Genomic DNA, 16,900 nt, shown 5'->3' on the forward strand with positions numbered 1-16,900 from the left:
AGGTGTGTCGGATTCTAGGTACTAATCCCTTTATAATCCCTATCTGTCAGTTATACGAACCTTCTGTATTGTCTTTTCTCGTATTTTTGTCAGTATTCTGCTCAGTAAAGGACTTTTAAGTCGAAAGATCTTGCAGACTCCTTCGTTTATTTTTCCTTCGTGGCATTTATCTTTATTTATATATATATATTATATATATATATATATGTATAATATTATTATATATATATGTGTGTATATATATAGATATATATATATATATATATATATATAATATATATATATAATATATATATATGTAGGTCTACTTCATGATCAGAAATGTACGGCTTAGGGCAAAGATTAGATTTAAAGGGAAGATGCATGGAAAACTCTAAATGATCAAATTTAAAAAATATATATTTACAAGCTAATAATTACTCGACGTACTAGGACTCTCGAAGTCCAACTTATTACTGAAAGAACAGTTGCTTGCAGCGCTGGGGTCACGTGATCGGATTGCGGACACGTCCTGAGGACTCGAAGCGCGGGTAGTTGGGTTCCCGGAGCGTTCTAAGGATAAAGAAATCCACCTCTCACAGCAGGGATGAAGGCGATAGGATATCTGAAACGAGGTGTTGCTCTATCAGCACACGTGTCACACGCAAAGGATTGATCAAATGCCGTGACGCCGCCAGATCTTCATACTTGCTTGATATAAATCTTACGTTCCCAGAAGTCCCTCAAGGGCGAGAAATGACTGAACTAAATACTTCACAGGAAGTTATTGTATGAAATGAGAGGGTGTGAAACACAGACACCCTCTTGTGTTGTCTCCCATAGTAAATTCTCTTAGCGATTGCTAATCCCGGGAGGTCATTCAAGCAATGAGCACTGGTAAATCACATTTAAGGGAACCACAGTGCTTCAATTAGTTTAGCTTCATAGAGCAATGGAGCACGGTTTGGGGGAATGACAAGGGACAGATATAAATGTTCGCACATGCACAGAAATGGAAAAAAATACAGTATAATATAGTTTTATATATATATATATATATATATATATATATATATATATATATATATATATATATCACATATTAGGGCTGTTGCCTTGTATAATAAGGCGCCCTATGAGGTAATGTTAGACTTGCGATAATCTTACGCTAAGTCGGTTGGTTATGCACTTCCATACTCATTGGAGTGTCTTGGGGTTTCGTGATAACTAACGAAGTAAGTATCTTCTTTCGTTATGACGACGATGTGTTAAACTCATGATGATATCTTCTTTCTGATGTGAGGTTCTAGTAGAAAACACGAAGTATAAAAAATAGTTCTATTCTCTGAGATTACATGATGAAGATCAGAAATAGGGATTGTACAGGTCTTCTAATGACGATGGCTTGATCGCTTCTGCCAATGATGATGGCTAATTCAACTCTACATGATGAAGCTTAGGTAAAGATGTACAGTTCTGCCAATGATGATGGCTAACTCTATTCTGACTACCATCTCGGTTACAATCATAAAGGAAGCAGACAGTAAGCTTAACATATGAACATACATGCAGATGACGATGACACTTACAAGTCACGTAGGCCGTTTGAATTATAGGTCGCGGTAGTTGTCTCAAGCAGGAAGCTTGGACTAATGTTTTCAAAACAAATGAATGACCACAGGTGACGGCATGTCAACTTAGCCTACTTTATTGTATAAGTCATCTTAGAATACTTTATCGTCTCTGGTCTGATCACATTCCTGCAAGCAATCTGGTTGACCTCTTTAGTTTTAGTTTTTTATATATATGGAATAACATTCCAATATATTTTTTTATTATGTAACCACTTGCATATATATATTATAATATATATATATATATATATATATATGCATTAGTGATATATCTATATATAGATATATATATTATATATATATATATATATATATATATATATATATATATATATATATATACATGTATATATATTTCAGTTTCACATTTATTATAATTGCCAGTTTCACATACAGGATTTTTTCGTCTGCAGCTCGCTCTACAATTTAATGGTTTTCAATTTTGTTCCACATAATTATAAGCATACTATGAACAATACCAACAAACAAGAATTGCTGATTAGAAAACAAAACTTAAATGTCGATTATTCACACTTCTCTGCTTTGGACTTCTGGGCTTCAAGTATTTTTTTTTCTAGACGAAGATATATCTGATAATGCTTGTAGTTGATAGAACCGGCTCTTTCATCGAAAGGTTGACACACGAAAGTATTCTTTTTGGGCGCAATGGAGATCACCTTTCATGATTAGAGCGGATTGCTTTGTTTACATCAGTAGTTCCCAAAGTGGGCGCTACCGCCCACCTGTGCCAGTAGATTGATATCGGCGGATGGTGAGGCAGAACGGAGCGTTTGGGAGCGACATTGTGGGATTAATAGCTTTTCATTTTAAGCAATGGTTTTTTTTTTTTTTTCTTTTTTTCTTTTTTTTCTTTTTTTTACAAAATCTTAATGAGAAAATATATTATTTGGGAAATACATCTTTGCGCTCAACATTGTTTTCAATTTGAAGACCATCACCGCCCCTCCAAACAAAGCAGAACAAATAATGCTCGCATGTGTGTATCGGAGGCGGGTGAGGTGGGGTGGCTCCAGGAATCCATCAGGAGGCCAAGGGGGCGCTATCCTGAACAGGTTTGGGAAACTCTAGTTTACATGAAGAACATTTAATCACACGGCAGAGTTTCAGAGGCTGCGATTGAGGATTTTGGATCTGAGGTATCGCGAATGACAGCAACGCAGAGGACCATGCTAGCATGACACGCTGTGTTATAGATTGACGCTACATTCGAACTGGTCATCATGATTGTACTTAACGTTGCCAGTTCAGTCCAGTTTCGCCTCACGTCATAAGGACCTGTTTCCTGTTTTGAATAGTTTGCCATTTCCACGGCGGACGGCAACAATATAGTCCTCCTGACGCACATTGATGTCGGAACGAAGGATATGATGAGATCATAATGACGTAGACGTGCCTGATAACACGGATTATGGCTAGCAAAGGATGTGGGGGTCATGTTTGTGCTTGTTACGGGTTCACGGGAATTTTAGGCATGTCATTGAGTATTCACATAATTTAGATTGTTAAATCTACATCTGAAAAGAGGATGTGTTTTGTGTAGGTGAGTCGAGTTTTATTATTTTTTTTTCAACGTACTAAATATTTGAACTGGTTTTATCCATTGATGAGGTCAGGATATTTTACCCGACTCTTACGAACACCTGTCGGGCAAGAGGCGAGATCCCATCTCTTCGAGTTTACTGCCACCTTGTTTTTTCTCTCTCTCTCTCTCTCTCCAAATTCTTGCAAGTCCACCAGGCCTGGTTATCTAGATCAGGGTGTTAGGCTACAGGTACCATCAACATTTAGAAATATATATATATATATATATATATATATATATATATATATATATATATATATAATATATACGTATATACGTGTATATATATATACATATATACGTATGTATATATATATATATATATATATATATATATATATATATAATATATATATATATATATATTGAATACGTACATCTGACTGCGCATAGTTTTGCATTTGGTGCAGTGCAGTTTAAGTAATTAGCACTCTCTCTCTCTCTCTCTCTCTCTCTCTCTCTCTCTCTCTCTCTCTCTCTCTCTCTCTCTCGCCTTTGAACTTAAAATCATGTGCTAGACGCGTGGTCAGTCTTCTGTTGGCATAGGGCACTGTCCTTGGAATCTGACCTGTAATTTCCACTATGAGATTTGTAATTTTTTTTTTTCACAGTTTATACTAGCAACATAACCCATAAATGGAAGAGGAATTTTTCTAGTCATCCAGTTTACCAAGATGCTCTGTTACAGGTTTTTTTTTTTTTTTCGTAACCCAGCACAACTAGTTTCTTGGCCACAGACGCTTAACATGAAAATTCCCTCGAAGATCTGAATGTCATTAAACCATGCAATCAGAAAATCGTTAAATTTCTTTCCACTATCAAAATAACTCGTAATTCCGCTGTAAACGTTGAGGACTTGATGTGTTTCGTGAAAAGTGTCTGTATTTCTGATAATTGTTTGTATTTCTGCCTCATAGTAGTCTTGCGCTCAGACTTCCTGTCCTGTCGAAAACTGCTTAGCCAGTTAATGACTTCTTGGTTTGTTCCGTATGGATTGTGCTCTTGCTGTGTGAAGTGGTATAGTATTTGCATAGCAATCATTTATGCCAAATTTCATGCACGAGCCACCATTTAAACGATGCTTACAGCCTCCACTGCATGTTAAGGAAGTGCTTCAAAAAGCAGACACGTGTGTTGAGGAACTATTTGTAAGTACGAATGGTTTAGGCACTCTGGCAGGGAAGAATGTAGATCTAAGATAAACAAAAGTGAGTTATTGTAAACCGAACTTTTACAGTTGATGAGAAGCTCGTTCCTTTAAAACCAGGACACACACACACCCAGAAATTATTACCAATTAAAAAATTCCCCGTCGGTTAACATATATGAAAATATATTAATTCCCTGGTACAGCGCATTGGATATTAAAGGACATTTATAGCTCGAGGTATGTATATGAATCACGGTGATGTGATAAAAATTCATTTATATATATATATATATATATATATATATATATATATATATATATATATATATATGTGTGTGTGTGTGTGTGTGTGTGTGTGTGTGTGTGTGTGTGTGTATAATAAAAGGAGCCCAAAAAAACGCCAAAATAAAGAGAGAAAATACTATTTTTCAGAGACTGCTGTCTCTCTCTGAAATATAGTATATTCCCTCTATATTTTGGCGTTTTTATGGCTCCTTAAATGGAATTCTATTGTAACAGAACACCTTCTACCAGTCATCATATATATATATCTATATATATATATATACTCATATAATATAATATAGTATATATTATATATATATAATATATATATAAATTGTGACAAAGTGCCAAGTATCTCGTTACTACACTTACCATTAATTAATTGTTACCTCACAACAGCCTGACACCTGAACCCTCATCACAGGTACTAAACGACTGAATACTCTAAAGGCAACAGTGATCCCTTAACAACTTACCAGTATTGCAGAAAATCAGACTAAGTTCATCAAAACAGGTGTGAGGTAAACTTGTAAATAATTAAATCAATCAAAGGGCATCATTCCATCAACAACTTTAAAAGTCTAAGTATTTCCCTGATTTCAAAAGTCTAAGTACTTCCCTGGTTCTAAGTCACTTCAAATAAATTGAAGGAAAACAGATAAATTACCACTCTATGTTTCTACCTAACATCAACATAATCATAATTAAATGCAAATATACTGGTAAGAAATGAAATACTTATAAAAATTTTAAATACAAAAATTTATTATTAAACTCAAAATTATTAGTGAAATTCACAATATCAGGGAAAATTACTGTTACTTGAAAACAAATTATTAATTCTTGAATCAATTCAGTAAAATTAAATCAAAATTAATTTATCACAAAATTCAAGAAAATTAATTCAATCAAAATTCAAAACTGTTAGGCAATAATTGAAAATTGGAAATTAATTCACAAGTGCTAAGCAACAATAAAACTTGAAAAGAATTCTAAGTGCAAATTAATTCACAAGTGTTAAATTTAATTGGATTTGTAACGATTAAGTAATGAAAATAACTAAATTAATTAAATTGTGAATGCAAATGAAAACTCAGAAAAACATGGAAAATATCAAAATTGTAAAAAGTATTAATCACACAGAATATAAAATAAAAACACACTTCAATAAGAACATGGAGAAATGCACAAAACATAAAAATCACTTCAAATGAAACAAACACAAAACACAAAAATTTGCACTGTGTAAAAATGTAAATAATTTCTCTCAAACCATTGTAACCATTAGTTATTAGTTTTTACCAAACCACCGTAACCAATAGTTATTAGTTATTAGTTGCAACTAATAAAAATATAACACTTTACCTTCTTTGTATACCAATTTTCTTTCTTTGCTGCAGCTTGCTTCCCACTCACAAAAACAGGCGCCGTTACACACTAATATAATGTTTGTTCAGATTCCACAAAAACACTAAATAATGCTAAATAACTCTAAGAAATATCAAATCTGAACGCATATGAAGCCAGTCAGTTCAACAAAGACATGTACCCGATGAAGACAGAAATCGAGCGATAATTATGATTGACATGTTGTGATAACAGCACGAAGACTGCCAGCTCCCTTACTCTAGAGATGATGGAAAGAAACTGAAACAATTCTAGCTTTGAACGGACAAAGATAATCTCTCTCTTTCTTTAATACGTTATATATTCTTTTACAATTATGTTATGCAGAAATCTGAACACACATTCTAAACATCCTATCTCTAAGCTATCTATGAATCTGAAAAAATGTTGCCAAAATCCTCTACATAATATTTTATACAGTCAAAGAAGGATATGCGTTTTGAAAGTAGCAATATATAATATATATATCTATATATATAATATATACATATATATATATATATATATATATATATATATATATATATTATATATATATAGTATTAATTATATATTATATTTATGTAATATATATATATATATATATATATATATATATATATATATATATAATATATATATATATTAGGATGAGTCAGTTTGTTCAGATTCCACAAAAACACTAAATAATACTAAATAACTCCAAGAAATATCAAATCTGAAATCTAAAAGTTACGAGTGACCATTCAGTAAGTATGAAATCGTTACGTTACTTTGAAATCAAAAGTGCCGTGCGATGGAGAGAAAGAGAGAGAGAGGGAGAGAAAGATGTCTGAATGCAACACAATTTTAAGATGTAATGAAAACTCTTCCTTACGAAAGCTGGATAGTGGAGATGACACAAAACATCTTGGGGCAATGTGAAAGATGGTATAATGCTTCTAGAAACTCGATTATAACGCAACTATACAAAAAAACTGTGAAATCTGCATGCGGCATTCAGCAAAGATGAACGCATATGGAACCAGTCAGTTCAACAAAGACACGTACCCGATCAAGACAGAAAGACAGAAATCGAGCGATAATTAAGATTGACATGTTTTAATAACAACACGAAGACTGCCAGCTCCCTTAATCTATAGGTGATGAAAAGTAACTGAAACAATTCTAGCTTCGAACGGACAAAGATAATCTCTCTCTTTCTTTACTACGTTACATATTCTTTTACAATTATGTTATGCAGAAATCTGAACACACATTTTAAACATCCTATCTCTAAGCTACTTAGGAATCTAAAAAAATGTTGCCAAAATCCTCTACATCATATTTTATACAGTCAAAGAAGGGATATTTGCGTTTTGAAAGTAGTAATATATATATATATATATATATATATATATATATATATATATATATATATATATATATATATATTATAGAATGAGTCAGTTTCGATTTCTAAAATCTTTCTGTGCCCAAGTTGACCTGAATATTGGATTAGGCACTTGGCTAATCAACTGTGTCGGCTCACAGTTGATTAAGAAAATTACCTAATATTAGTTTCTGACTCTTCATGAAACAAAAACAGGTTAAAATGAGTGTTGTGCGGTGGCATTATTGCGGTGAAGCAACTTCTATCTCATGGCCTATTTTTATTTCCATATATTTCCTCTTGTATAATCCTATCGCCTATTTCATTCGTGTCGTACCCATTATTCCTCATTTGTACATCACTGCTATACATCAGCTTGTGTTTACAAGGCGCACTGCATTCTTTGAATACCCACATTCCCCCGACTTGATTCCCAGAAAGCATTTCTTGAAGTGTGAATCTTCTCACTTCTAATCCTTAGCTTCCCTTTTTGCTGGGCACAAATTTGTTCTAATTTCATTGTCTCAAGATGCTGCGCCCTTGAAGGAGCAACAGACGCCCTTAAGACTGATTAGTCTTTGAAGTGAGGCCAACGCATCCCATTCTGTGTTCAACAGGTGTGGAAACTAAACAGGGGCAGGCAGAAGAAGGTATGAAAATTAGACGTTGCCATTCTGTGTAGCCCTAAAATCGAGGTCTACCCTTACTGCAGGAGAACAAACAGGGTCGTTGCTCATCCACCTTAAAACTGCCAGATTCTACCTGGTACTTCATTCCAAATGTTAAGTGAATATAAAATAGAAATACTCCTCACGCAGTCCTATGTGACTGAAATTCTTCAAGGTTATGTTGTTGCCACAGATGAAACCTATTAGGTGACAATCCCACCTTGTAGCAACTTTCTCGAGGTCCTTTTGCAGGCTGAGACGTCCCATGACATTTCAGAGTCCTGAAGGACAAAGTACTGAAACTGACTCAGCGTTTATTTATTTTTTTTTTAAAGTCAAGGGTAAGAGGATTAGTTTCGAGTAATTCTGAAAGAGACGTCCTGGATGGAGATGACAGGGAATTACAAAATATATGACCGGAGCTCTTGGTGATATTTTACAGGACTACTACCACACGTTAAGGAGAAATGGTATATTCACTTACCCAGATTTTTTGCTTTTTAAATTTATCGTTCTGCTTCGTAAATATGTAAGGAGATCATTTTCCAGTTTATAATGGAATCCACGCAGTCTCTCTCTCTCTCTCTCTCTCTCTCTCTCTCTCTCTCTCTCTCTCTCTCTCAAAATCATTTGATCTCCTTGTGTCTAAAATTTTCTTTGGCATCCGGTCCCCTCTGCTCCCGCCCCCCCTCTTTAAATATGTTTGGAAATCAGTTTCCAATGGAATGCACGTAGTTTCTCTCTCTCTCTCTCTCTCTCTCTCTCTCTCTCTCTCTCTCTCTCTCTCTCTACCGACCGACCGACCGAAATAATTCGATCTCCTTGTGTCTAAAATTTTCCTTTGCATCCGGACCCCCTTTGGCACCCCCCCCCCCCTCTCTCTCTCTCTCTCTCTCTCTCTCTCTCTCTCTCTCTCTCTCTCTCTCTCTCTCTGTGTCCTTGTCAACCAGTATGATGGTTGTGGAAGGACAAATAACCTTGTAAGTCACAGACTGCCGTGTAACCACAGGATATTGTGTAGTTCGTCTTGACGTCACTGCTAATAGCATGGCGTCACTGCCAGTAGCTGGAATCGTTCCCCAGGACAAAGAATGATCACTGATATCCGAGAAAAATTCTCACGATGTTCTGCTCAAATAGTTTGGCTTTATTTCTGTTTTATGTTTTTCTCTTTTACCCCACATTTTTTATGGCCTTAGATTATCACCGCTGATTGTTATGATTCATCGATATATCTATTTTACGTTTTATATTTTCCGCTGGATTCTTCTCATTCAAAATTGCAGGAAAACGAATTCTGTTGTTTCGGGTTCCTTTCTTTTTATTGTTACATTTTTCAATAATTCATTATCTAAATAATACTGAATTATAACTTTTAAACTAGCCAAGTTCCTTAATAATCGGCTGTTTTAGATTTTGGGTGGAACCCGAATTTTTCTTTCACATTTCTGAAAAAAAAAATTTCGAAGGGAAGGACATTTGTTTTTGAGAGTATATTCCCGTTTAAAATGTCATATACAATTTAGTTATTCTGGTGTATGATGTTGATGCCGAAGCGAGTATAAATACAGATACAAATGACAATAATAACACCGCATGTTGTTATTGACTTCTGCATTTCCTAGTTGCATTGTTGTGATGATTTTGTGATAGGCTGCCTTCTTAGACGTAATTCTTTAAAGCTTACTCTAGGAGTAAGCCTACTAACTACTTTATTGTTGTCTGGAAAAAGATGTTTTGCGTTGAGTTAAAGATACAGGAATTTTAGGATAGGATATTTATGATTTATTTATTAGAATGAAACTGTAAATAATAAAAATTGTGCATGTTAAACATTACAGAACAATTATTTATAATAAAATATGGCGTATTCATTTTAATTTTCGTTGGTGAAACAACGCGCTATTTAAACGGAGATTTTAGCACATGCCATGAGTAAGCTGGAAGACGGATCATGCCTTGTTTGTTTAATACCCTAGGTTGATGAAGTGTAATGCACAGATTAATTCACGGTAGAAACTATGTGGAATCACCGTTATCTGTGGGATATCCTCTAGGTATTTGTGTACTCGTAAGTTGTAATGAAGGGTATGTGTTAACCACTTATCACTTTGAGATTTATCAGCAGGCCCGGCTCCCCTAAGCATATGATAAGTTGTGTTTGTTTGAATGACTGATAAGTAGGTTAGAGGTATAGCTTCGATAACCTCTTATTTGCATGCTGTGACCAGACTTGTATGAAAGTTTATTCAGATTATGTATATATGTATGTGCAGTTATGAGTGTCTGATAAACAGGTTAGACTTGTAAGAATGTTTATTCAGATAGGACTATACACTGTTGCCAATTGGTATATAGTATGTGTTCCTCCAAACTCGGGGTAAGACTTACACAAAACCGTGGAAATAAGTTAATTTAGCTTATCTATTTGCAATATATGTACATAAATATTAGAGCAATTTTATCATTATTGCATTACTATGACAGCTAGAGTTCATGGACACAGTTTGTAAAGGCATCGGCGTATTTGTCAAGCTCCGATAAATTGGCAATGATGTATAATAGTACGTGAGTGGAGCGCCTCAGTGGCGTGATCGGTATGGTCTTTGCCTGCCACCTCGGTGGCCGCGAGTTCGATTCTCGTGCAGTCCATTGAGGGGATAGAGATGTGTATTTCTGGTGATAGAAGTTCTTTCTCGACGTGTTTCGGAAGCCACGTAAAGCCGTTGGTCCCGTTGCTGAATAACCACTGGTTCCAAGCAACGTAAAAACACCATACGAACAAAACAAGTATTCATGTTTGTGGTTTTGAGTGTTCTTAGAATGAAGGTGGATAAACGAAAGTCGGTAGATCTCTCCAAACAATTATCTTTATTGCTTTTGAATTTGTTTAAGAACAGTGAATTGCCGGCTATTAACTCGAAAAATAAAAAGGGAACTAAAGATACATTGGAGGCATTTGCATCATTTTGCTTCCACTTCGACCTGTGGGTCGGGGCATCCTCCACAGGGGGAGGCTCTGCAGCCCACGATCAGTGTCCTCCAGGAGGTTCAGCTAAGCCTTGAGCGCTTCCTGGCAGGAGGACAGTAGACACGAGTAGAAGGATAGGGCCTGGAAAGAAAGAGGTTGTGCTTTTGAGTCATTCATCTTAGTAAGTATAAAGGAAATATCATTAGAATTAGCTTTCCATATTATAGGAGACGAAGGGGTAATATGCCAAGTCACTGATGTAATTCCTGTGGCAGCGGAGGCCACCGCCTTAATAGAGCGCATATATATATATATATATATATATATTATATATATATATGATATATATATATATATATGTGTGTGTGTGTGTGTGTGTGTGTTGGTATGTGTGTGTGTGTGTGTGTGTGTGGGTGGGTGGGTGGGTGTGTGTGTGTGTTACTTATATATTACTGAAAATAGTGCTATCAACAAATTACTAGAGTTCATGGTTAAGAAGAGCAAAACATGCTTTCATAGAAAAACTAGGGTGACAAAGAAAACGAATCAGGTGTGTTTTTTGTATGGGTAACTTCTTGAGATTCGCCTCTTGGAAAACCAGTCTGTCACGGTGGATTTTAATTCACATTTTCCCCGATTTATTTCGATTTTCTTTTTGATAAATTAATATTAAATACTTCATTCTTTGTTTTAACTACTAATACACACACACACACACACAGACACACACACACACACGGATCACTGCTAAGTGTGTGTTGTAAGTGCTGATTCTTGGAAGAACTCCCATTTCAGTACAACTCTCATGATAATAGATGCTTCCACACACTAACAAAAGAGCCTCACCAAAATCTCATCAAACCCCCTTACACACACACACACACACACCGCCCTTCGCTTCTGTTTTCCCCGCATTCTCACACTTCGTGAATATGAAGACCTTTTCTTTCTGATATATGCCTCTTTTCACCTCCTATATCCATCTATTTTTTAGATCTTCTCCTCCTCCTTTCCCATAATGCTCCTGAACTATACTACACTTTTCACGACCTTTCATTGCACCATTTCAAATTACTCTGATTCAACCTTTCCCTGTGTTTTCGTGTTTACCACTACTGCTTATCCCCACATTTCTTATCCTGTTTCATTCTCGTTGAGTCACATATAATACACAAGCATTTCATCTCGACAGCTTAAGCGTCTTTTCTTTCGTTTTCATTCAGCATCAACTTTTCTCTATCATAAATATCCGTAGGAGGGTAGTGCCGTCAGTAAACGCATGTGGACCACTGTACGCATTACTTACGGTTCTTCGTAGCGTGCCTTCGGTCCCTAGCTGCAACCCCTTTCGTTCATTTTACTGCACCTCCTTTCACGTTCTCTCTCTTTCAACTTACTTTCCAACCTCTCGTAACAGTTGATTCAGGGTGAACTGCTTTGAGGTTTCCCTCCTGTTACACCTTTTAAACTTGTACTGTCAGTTTCCGTTTCAACGCTGAATGGCCTCATAGGTCCCAGCGCTTAGCCTTTAGCCTAAATTCTATTTTCAATTCAGTTCACTACCATAAATGAGAATTGGCTCACACACAGTTCAGGTCTCTTCCCTGTCTTCTGCAGACAACCAGCTACCTTTCATACTACGTCTGTTCTGTGATTAGCCTCCCCCCACTCCCCCCCCCAACACCCCCCCAGACCCTCACACACACACACACACACACACACACACACACACACTATCATGAGTTACCCACCTTCTCAGTGCCTGTGACCTGTGATGCACATCGCCCGATGTCGTTGACGATGGCATCAGCCTGGGCTTTGGTGACGTCGTTTGCCCCCTCTGCGTCGATGACATCTCTCAGATAAGTGGTCATCGCTGGGACGTCGGGAACGCCCTCGCTGTCGGTCTGTGGCGATTGCAGTAAAGTTTTTATTGTAGCTTATCGTAGCATCTTCGTCAGGTAATCGGATAGCATATTCACTAGGAATTCATATAAAGTTTGACGATTTGCTATTATTATTATTATTATTATTATTATTATTATTATTATTATTATTATTATTATTATTATTATTATTATTATTATTATTATTATTATTATTATTATCATTAATAATATTATCATTATTATTATTATTAAGAAGAAGAAGAAGAAGAAGAAGAAGAAGAAGAAGAAGATAACGCTCTATCCACATGGAATAAGCCCACCAGAGGGGCCACTGAATTGAAATTTAGGTTTCTAAAGAATTTGGTGTTCGTTTGAAAGAAATGACAAAAGGAGATATGGAATCCAGAGAGAGAGAAGAGTTATTATCAAATAAGAAATATAAACATAGGAAATTAATCGATAAACGGAAAACATATGAATATGTTACTAAAACATAAGATTATTTATTTATTTTTTATTTATTTATTTTTTTTTTTGGAGGGGGTGGTGGTTAATGCATTACATCTTCGCTTGAACTTTTGTGGGTTCAATACCCATAATGTTTACCCAAGGGGGCTGTTCAAAAATCAGATTCACTTTACGGAAAAAAAGTCTTGCAGAGAAAATCATTGTTGCCAAACAGTTTATATAAAAAAAATCATACTCACCAGTTTTTTAGCCTCAGCTGCCTTCAGTAGAGCACAGTTCTTGGCGATGTCAGGAAGTAACCAAAATCTGCCTGTTGAAGGGTTGTACATATTATTATTATTATTATTATTATTATTATTTTATTATTATTATTATTATTATTATTATTATTATTCTATTATATTATTATTATTATTATTATTATTATTATTATTATTATTATTATTATTATTATTATTATTATTGTTATTGTTATTATTATTTTAATGAGGAACACCGTTCACGTGTTCGAAGGTCTTTGATTGTTTGTTTTATATAGTAATATATTTTTACTGTATAATTTTGGATTTCTGTTAGACAGTTTGTTTTTTACGAGATTATGAATTTCTTCGCATTAATATTATTTTTATTATTACCAGTGTACGCATACCGGCAAAAATAACTTAGATCATTATTCACTGTAGAATGATTAAAGTTGGTCTTTGATATTCAAGTGGCCTAGATTATTTAATGTAATACAGACTTCCTCGTATATAATTTTTCTGTACAGTATCTATAATCAATGAAAACACTCCACTCTTGCAATATATATGCTTCCTGCAAGTAACACTTATAGTTATAGTATTTGAGGCGCTGCAATTAAATACAGATAGTTATGACACTTGAGGCGCTGCAGTTAAATACAGGTAGTTATAATACTTAAGGCGCTGCGATGAAATACAGGTGGTTACCTGGCAAAACTTTGGTGTTAATTCCTTGTCGATCAACGCACTCTTGGGCGGCTGCAATCAGGGCCGGTTTGTCCCTTACAGTGATGACGTTGCGGCATCTGCACTCGGTGTTGTCGCTGGTGCAACTCTGGTCTGCAAAGAGAAACTAGAATTAAAGAGGTCTTTGCTAATCTTGATAAATGTATATATATATATATATAATATAACATATATATATATATATATATATACATACATATATATAAAATCTACTGGTCATTTTTACCAGATATATATATAATTGCAACAGCCACAATGCCCGGGCATCATGATTCCTACAAATTTCTTCGAAGTTGGAGCTCAAGGCTTTGTAGTGACAAGCGTGTTCAAAAAGAGAGCAAAGAATATGAGAAGTCAAGAGGGCATTGTGGCTATTATAATTCCATGTTTATATATATTACAAACATACGCACGCATAAATACTAAATAGTGTGTGTTTTTTAATGGTTTGAATTAAAATAGGGGCATGGTACTTTAAGTATATACGTGGTTCTGCAAAGTCCCGTGTTTAAAATATTTGCCTCACTAGCGAGAGAAGCCGGGTTTGATTCCAACCGAAGCTTCCTGCCTTTGGGGTACCGCCCATTAATCTCCATTGTGCATCTAATAAACTAACAAGCGCCTCAGTGTCGTGATCGGTATGGTTTTGACCTGTCACCTCGGTGGAAGCGAGATCGATTCCCGGGCATTCCATTGAGGAGTGAGAGATGTGTATTTCTGGTGATAGAAGTTTACTCTCGACGTGGTTCGGAAGTCACGTAAAGCCGTTGGTCCCGTTGCTGAATAACCACTGGTTCCATGCAACGTAAAAACACCATACAAACAAACAAGCAAACAATAAACTAACAATGAATTATGTTCCTGGTAGCCAGTCGCCTGTGATGGCTGTAGATCTGTGTTTGTATGTATGTACGTATGTGTGTTTGATACTGTGACGCTTGGGCGAATTAGCCGATAGGTGTGTTTCTGCTCAAGGGACTAAGAATGTTTAGGTTATTTGTCTATGGTAGAGCTCAGCGTCATCCTAGGTTTTACTGTTCACCCCGAAAGGCGCTCGCCCATTTCAATGAAGTCAATCCATCATCAACTTTACCTGTGCTTCCTGCTGGACTGGCGGAGGCAAGAGTTGCAGCCAGGAGAATTGTTGCCACGACGAGTTTCATCATTTTAAGCCTGAGAAGCGTAGAAAAAGAAGGACATTTTTAAAGTTTTTTGTTAAACGTTATATATTGCAAGTGTAAATTATTGTAATATTGATAAGAGAGCATCTGACTCAATGTTAAATGATGTTAAATGAGGTTTGTCGTGCACGATTACACACACACACACACACACACACACACACACACACACACACATATATATATTATATATATAGATATAAAATTAAATATATGTAAAATCTACCTGTCACTTTTTCCAGATACACATGTAATTGCAATAGCCACAATGCCCTCTTCATTTCTCGAATCCTCCGCGTTTTTTTTTTTTTTTTTTTTTTTTTTTTTTTTTACGCGTCACTACAAAGCCTTGAGATCCAAGTGCAAGAAATATGAAGAAATTATGGTGCCCGGTAGAGGGAAACGAACGGTGATCATAGCATCATCGCGGATTCGTTTCCCGCTACCTGACTTCATAATATCTTCATATTTCTTGCTCTTGGACCTTAAGGCTTTTGGTTTTTGTTGGGGACAAGCTTGTTGTTTCCAAAAACGTGCGGAGAATTCGATAACTTAGGAGGCATTGTGGCTATTACAATTACATATATATATATATATATATATATATATATATATATATATATATATATATATATATATATATATATATATAATATATATATATATATATATATATATATATATATAGATATATATATTGCTCAAAATATATAGTTCAGAATGAGATCAATCATTTTTTTCACCATGACTTCATTATCAATCGTTTTGTGGAATATATCATGTAATCGGAATTGAAATACACCATGGAACTCTTCTTTCATTTATTGATTAAATAAATACGTGAGGGGCAAATCGGACTTACCTGTATGGGTCACTGCAAATGTGGAGGTATCACCTTCAGTGAAGACCCTCATCACAAAGATGGGACCTTTATATACCCAACCCGATAAGAAAAGGGGCGGGGATTACGGTATTTCATTCTCTCTCTCTCTTCAGTTTGATTTAATCTTATGTGGGTTTTACCTTCTCTCCTCTCTCTCTCTCTCTCTCTCTATCTCTCTCTGTGTGTTATTTAATTCTCTATCTTTCTCTCTCTCTCTCTCCTCGTCTCTCTCTCTGCAGTTTAATTTTATCTATGTGTGGTTCTACTTTCTCTCTCTCTATCTCTCTCTCTCTCTCTCTCTCTCTGCAGTTTAATTTAATATTATATGTGTTTTACTTACTTCGCTCTCGCTCCTCTCTTCTATCCTCTCCGTCTCTCTCTATCTCTCGTTGCCAGTTTAATTTAATATGTTTCTACTTCTCTCTCTCTCAGTGAAGTGAAC

The 16,900-nt window shown here is 35.5% G+C and overlaps 2 protein-coding genes across 2 annotated transcripts in view; one reads left to right on the plus strand and one right to left on the minus strand.

The window, feature by feature from the left end:
• Positions 1 to 16,900, plus strand: part of LOC135210085 (low-density lipoprotein receptor-related protein 4-like) — a 471,815-nt gene that overhangs the window by 306,559 nt on the left and 148,356 nt on the right. The gene's annotated exons all lie outside the window — the stretch shown is intronic.
• Positions 10,930 to 16,552, minus strand: LOC135210081 (uncharacterized). The gene is made up of 6 exons (XM_064242881.1): positions 16,438 to 16,552; positions 15,488 to 15,567; positions 14,356 to 14,487; positions 13,645 to 13,715; positions 12,800 to 12,955; positions 10,930 to 11,189 (listed from the first exon to the last, which is right to left on the minus strand). Exons 2-6 carry the CDS (start codon positions 15,558 to 15,560, stop codon positions 11,133 to 11,135), a joined length of 489 nt encoding a protein of 162 aa, XP_064098951.1. The 5' UTR covers positions 15,561 to 15,567; positions 16,438 to 16,552; the 3' UTR covers positions 10,930 to 11,132.

The sequence above is a fragment of the Macrobrachium nipponense genome, chromosome 39 (assembly GCF_015104395.2).
Source record: "Macrobrachium nipponense isolate FS-2020 chromosome 39, ASM1510439v2, whole genome shotgun sequence".
Classification (NCBI taxonomy): domain Eukaryota; kingdom Metazoa; phylum Arthropoda; class Malacostraca; order Decapoda; family Palaemonidae; genus Macrobrachium; species Macrobrachium nipponense.